The sequence below is a fragment of the Loxodonta africana genome, chromosome 4, assembly GCF_030014295.1.
Source record: "Loxodonta africana isolate mLoxAfr1 chromosome 4, mLoxAfr1.hap2, whole genome shotgun sequence".
Taxonomy (NCBI): Eukaryota; Metazoa; Chordata; class Mammalia; order Proboscidea; family Elephantidae; genus Loxodonta; species Loxodonta africana.
Window position 1 is genome coordinate 88,950,519 of NC_087345.1, and position 5,994 is coordinate 88,956,512.

The following is a 5,994-nucleotide window of genomic DNA, read 5'->3' on the forward strand; positions in this document are numbered from 1 at the left end:
TCCCCTTACCTGCTCTATCACCACCTGTAACACTTATCACCTGCTCACGTGCCGTATGATTTGCTTACTTATTATGTTTATTTATTATCTGCCTCCCATCACCAGAATATAAACTCCATGAGGTTGGGGATTTTGTCTGTTTTGTTACCTAGAAGAAGACCCGGCACAGCGTAGGTGCTCAATAAATATTTGTTGAAAGAATGAATAAAAATGCATATATTTGACCATTAGGCTGTGAGCTCCATGAAGTAGAGGCAATACCTATTTTTTCCCCATGTATATATAAAAAAAAAAAAAAAAATTTTTTTTTTTTTTTTATATACTTAGTGCTTAGCACAGGGCTTGGTACAAAGTAGGTACTTGGTTTGCCGGACCACCATATCAAATATTAAGTACCTACTTTGTACCAAGCCCTGTGCTCTCAGAGTTTATCCTATAGATATGCACACGCAGTGCATATATGTACACAAATATAATTACAGCATTTTAGCATGAGCAAAACTATTGGAGGCTAAGATATCCATCGCTAGAAGACCTGGGGTAAGTAAATTAGTACTCCACAAAATGGAATACTAAGCATCTATTAAAAAGAAAGACACAAGTCTATACATACTAATTTAGAAAGGTATCCAAGGTAATATTATTAAAAGAAGGCACAGTTTAAGAAAGCAAGGTGTATAACAGTGTATAATCCTACGTATATAAAATAAAATAAAATATGTTTGCCTATGCATAGAATTTTTCTAGGACATATTTAAGAAACTAACAGTAGTTACCTCTGGGGAGTGGAGCTGGGAGATCTTAAATTTTATTTGCTTCTGTCCTGCTGAATGCTATACCTGTGCATGTTACCTTTATACTTTTTTTTGAAGTTAAAAAACATAAATTATCCTCTAAATCAAAGCCTATGACTAGTTTTAGAAATCTGTTGTTTTTACTCCTACACAGCACAATTCAACCAAAAGCACAGAATTGTGACATTTCAGTTAGCTTCAAGATGTCCACTATTACTATGCGGATGCTTACCTAGGGGCACCACTTACCTCGCTGGGAACCACTAGTGTAGACTATTCTTTCATCTTCAATGACTACCTTTAGTCTAATTCTAGCCAGACCTCTAGTCATTCTAAAATTCATATCCCAATCGGGCAAATGATCAGGGCATGGAAATCATAGGTTTGAGGAATAGGTGCAGGAGGGGGTTGGGGGGAAGAGGCTGGTGGGGGCAAGAGGCTGGTCGGTGGGATGTACTGGGCGGTGGGCCAAGGATGCAGAGTGGCAGGGATGGGGAGGGCCAGCTGTGTGGTCTCGTCCTGCCTCTTCCTCTTTCCTTTGCCCTCTGTCCTTGGCACTACTTCTTTTTCTGGCTCAGATTTCTGCTAATGAGCACCTGCCAGACTGGTGGACAGAGAACTCCAGGATAGGCAGGAGGGTGGCTTTTATGATCTCCGGTTCTTCTCAAAGGCTAAGACACAAGCTATTGTAGCTTTTCCCACTGTTTTTGTTCCATCTCATCTACCTTTCCCTCTTCTTTCTCTGAGAAGGTACTTCCAAGAGCCTCCTCTGCGCAGTCCCCCACCCCCATGACACACCTGGGGTCAGAGGTGACTTCTGCCTGGTCATAGATGGGACTGTTGGGGCAGAGCATTTGCACAGAAGTATGAAAACAGCCAAGGAAGACGCAGAGTGATGTCCAGTGACCTCAAGTTTTTATTGACCTCCCATTCCTCAAGGGGTACCCTGGTTCTGCTGCCTCAACGCCTCAGAATTTTGGTGTCGTTGGTCTCAGACACCACTTTGCCGTCCACGATCCTGCGGGTGCTGGTCTTTTGGATGGTTTGCATGGAGTTGGTGCTGTCCAGGGCATCACTAAGGCTGTAGCAGAAAACCAAGCCCCAGTTATAAACAGCCACACAGAATAGAAGGAAAACTTGGCCCCTGCCTTTTGTCTCTGAATGCCCCTTAGCCACTTCCTCCATAAAAGGAAAACTCAAGGCCAAACTCCATCGTACCCTAAATACTGCTAGGGCAAAACTTAGTGCATTCTCTTTTCATAAGAGGGTGTAACTATTACTTCCTTGCAGACACGGAGAGGCATGCTTAAAACACCAGTCCAGCGCTCAATGAATATCAATGAATAGGCACATGGGGAGTGCTTATACAAACTCAGGCTTTGGGGAGAAGTACTATCTCAACCTGGTTTGTGTGGGTAGGAGACCCTCACTCACCTGAAGTCCTCCCCATCTTCCAGCAGGCGGCGGTAGGTGTTGATCTCGGCCTCCAGCTTGACCTTGATGTTCAGCAGGGCCTCATACTCCTGGGCCTGGCGTTGCCCCTCTGCCCGAGTCTGTGCCAGCTCTGACTCCAAGTGTAGCAGGACCCCATTGAGTTGCTCCATCTGTATGGCATAGCGGGCCTCCACCTCCCGCAGGGTGTTCTCCAAGCTGGCCTTCTGTGGGGGCACAAGAAGGGAGGTGTGGGTGAGCTCTGAGATAAGAATGCAGGGGAAGTCTCTGCAACTTTCAGTACAGCACATTTTTTGAGCATCCACTCTGCCGGGTAAGGGGTTGGAACTGTGGGAAACACAGGAATGGACTTTTTCTGAGCTAAGGAATTTAAGATGGAAAGGGTAGGATTTAGGCTAAGACAGGGTTGGGCTTGAGGCCGACAGAGGTCAGGGGTTCAGAGTTGAGGCAGGTAACGTGAGAGCTCTCACAAGATTTCTCATTGAATCCAGGTCAATCTCCAAGGACTGGAAGGTACGTCTCAGCTCGGTGAGCGTTGTCTCGGCAGCTCCTATCTCAGCAGACTGAGAGGTGACCACTGTGGTGCTCTCCTCAATCTGCAGGGTGGAATAGTCCATCAGGCCCCTGTCTCCCTGCCCGCCTCCCCTCATGCCCTCAGGCTTCTGTGTATAGCTCAGCATCCGTCCATCCCCCTTGGGTACCTGCTGGGACCAGTACTTGTCTAGCTCCTCTCGGTTCTTCCGAGCCAGCTCATCATACTGCGCCCGAATGTCCGCCATGATCTTGCTGAGGTCCTGAGATTTGGGGGCGTCCACCTCCACAGTCAGCCCAGAGCTGGCAATCTGGGCTTGTAGGCCCTTTACTTCCTAAAGGAGAGAGGGGCACATGGGAGGAGGGGCTTAAGGTCAGAGCTCCAATAAGGCCCTTTATCTGTGACTGCCTCCTCTAGGATGTCTACAGGATGAGTTCTAGAAGAGACCAGAGGAAACTCTTGTTTTACACTCTGGGCAATGTCATTTTTGGCTTTCTACTCCAAATGGGTAGAAATGTCCCCCATGTCTGTTATTCACAGGTAGTTTATCCCTCCTCACTTCTCCCTGTCCCCCCATCTACCCTCCTTCCATAAAACTGCTCCTTATACATTTGTCTAGGAAGCCCTGCCAGCTCCATGTTCCCTTACTCCTCATTCCCAGTGATACCTACTTCCACTTCTGTCCTCATCTCATTCTCTGTCACCCATGTCATTTCAAATTCATCACACTGCAATTCAGGTGAGCTGCAGAGTATATGTGCCCCATTATGGAAACCCTGGTGGCATAGTGGTTAAGAGCTATGGCTGCTAACCAAAAGGTCAGCAGTTTGAATTCACAGGGCTCTCCCTGGAAACCCTGTGAGGCAGTTCTACTCTGTCCTGTAAGGTAGCTATGAGTCAGACTCGACCCGATGGCAACAGGTTTTTTTTTTTTTAATGTATGGAACGGTTTGATTATAGGCCCAGACTGGTAGTTCTGAACTTCTCAGCCAAGCTACTTGCAGGCGGCTTGCTCCATCACTTCCCCACCCAGACTCGTCTTCGCTCATTTGGTTTCTGTCCTGGCCAGTGGCCCTTCTTGCCTCCTCGTGGTTCTTCTTCATGAAGAGCAGCTCCTCCTTAAGACTCTCGATCTCTGTCTCCAGCTGCAGCCGAGTGATATTGGTGTCATCAATGACCTTGCGGAGCCCATGGATATCACTCTCCACGGACTGGCGCATGGCCAGCTCTGTCTCATACCTGTGGATGTGGAGGTAGTCAGAGGGGCCCCCATCTCTGATCCTGAACTGTCTCAATCCTCGTACGAGCAGCCCCATGCCCATTACAAACCAGCAACCTGAATCAGGTGGTAATCCCCTAAGGACCGTTCTTGGCACTTGGGGCAGTGTTTTTAAACTGGGTTGCATGAATGAATAGTTAAATAAATGAATAAAGTCTCATTCACTCAGTTCCATCCACACCTGAACAAGATCCCACAGTGAGCTCCTACCTGACCAGCCCACTCTTAGCTCTACCCTCCCCGCCCCCACCTCTTCGGTCCCAGCCTCGGAGTCTTACTTGACTTTGAAGTCATCAGCAGCCAGCCGGGCATTGTCAATCTGCAGAACTATTCGGGCATTGTCCACAGAATTGGCAAAGATCTAGGATGGAGAGAGAAGAGAGAGGTTGCTTCATGACTGAGTGGACTGAGTGTGTGGAAGGTGTTATGTGTGTCAGTGATACCTTCCGGGTCCCAGGAATAGCCAGAGGCTATATACCTACCCACTCCCACCTATGTCCCCCACACTGCTCCCTCCCCTCCTAGAGTCCCAAATCCCAGTGCTCACATTAGTCTCCCTCTGCTCCTCCACTGGGCCCCAGCTGGCTGGCCTGCCTGTAAGTGAGCAGCCACTAAGGAGTCCTCTCCTTGGCCCTCTCCTGGCGTTTTTTCCTAGTGCACCTGCTCACCCCCCTTCTCTGGCCCCCCCACCCCCTGCAATGGCTCCTCCCACAGGTAGGCCTCCTGTTTACTCCTAGATGACTCAGCTTTAGCCACGTCCCCTTAATCCTCCAACTGTCCCCACTTGTCCAGGAATTCTCCTTAGGGCCTTGTCTCACTTCCTTTCATGCTGTCTAATTCCTCAGCAAAGCTGTCCCACAGCCCACTATCTCCTGGGGAAGGACCCTACCAAGCCCAGCCATGAACCTTGGAACCTCTGTGGCCAGGGATGTGTATGGAAATCCAGGACTTTCCTAGGCACTGCCCCATGGGGTGGGGGGGCAGGATGGAGATGGAAAAGGGGGAAGGAGTCAATGCATCCTACCCTACTGAAGCTCCGATACTTGGGCAGGGGGGAGGTGTAAGGGGGTGTCTAACTGGAGGGTCAAACATGGCCTGGAGTTGGGGCCCCTCCCTCCATGCCCCTTACCTCAGCCCTCAGCTCCTCGATAATCTTGAAATAGTGGCCCCAGTCCCTGACCTGGGGTCCCTTCTTCTCCAGGTGTTCCCGGATTTTGCTCTCCAGTCTCCGATTTTCAGTCTCCAGGCTCTTCACCCTCTCCAGGTAGGAGGCCAGGCGGTCATTCAGGTCCTGCATGGTCTCCTTCTCGCCCTGGATGCCCCCTATTCCAGCCAGACCCCCGGCCATCCCCCCAGCCCAGCCGCCCCGGTAGCTGCTGGAGCGGGACACGGAGATCCGGGAGCCTGAGCCCCCGGCGCCCGCATAGACGCTGGCTGCGCTGCTGGCCGGCCGGACCCGGTGGCTGGACGACGGGACCGAGCCCAGGGACCGGTAATTGGTGGAGAAGGTGGTGGAGCGAGTGGTGAAGCTCATGCTGTCGGAGGAGTAAGGCGAGAGGACAGAACACAGACTGGGGTTGTGGAAAGTGCACCGGGTCGGCGGCTTAAGTTCTGTCGCTGAGGGTGGGGGTGGCGACCTGCAGGGGCCGCCCTGTCCCCGCCCCCGTTCCCGCCACCAGAGCTGCCTCGGAAGCCTGGGCCACAGGTGGGCCGCGGCAGGGCCTCCGCGCCCTCGGTTCCTCACCTTCCTCGCCCCCCCCCCGGCCCCGCCCCCTGTGCAGTCCTGTAAAGGCCACCCACAATGCCCCAGAAAGGGGATGACTAACTGGGACAGACTATGGCAGCAGGGAGGCAGGTGTTCTTGGCCCTCGCGGCTGTAATTTCAGGGCAGGAAATGACACTATTATACACCACCCCCCCCCCACCCAGGTAGAGGA

General features: G+C 51.1%; 1 protein-coding gene across 1 annotated transcript; it reads right to left on the reverse strand.

Moving 5' to 3' along the window:
- Nucleotides 1–1,692: 1,692 nt before the first annotated feature.
- On the reverse strand, nucleotides 1,693–5,656 carry KRT18 (keratin 18). The gene is made up of 7 exons (XM_003405466.3): nucleotides 5,187–5,656; nucleotides 4,336–4,418; nucleotides 3,861–4,017; nucleotides 2,948–3,112; nucleotides 2,717–2,842; nucleotides 2,229–2,452; nucleotides 1,693–1,875 (listed from the first exon to the last, which is right to left on the reverse strand). The coding sequence occupies exons 1-7, from the start codon at nucleotides 5,589–5,591 to the stop codon at nucleotides 1,755–1,757; spliced, it is 1,281 nt and encodes a 426-aa protein (XP_003405514.1). The 5' UTR covers nucleotides 5,592–5,656; the 3' UTR covers nucleotides 1,693–1,754.
- Nucleotides 5,657–5,994: the final 338 nt, after the last annotated feature.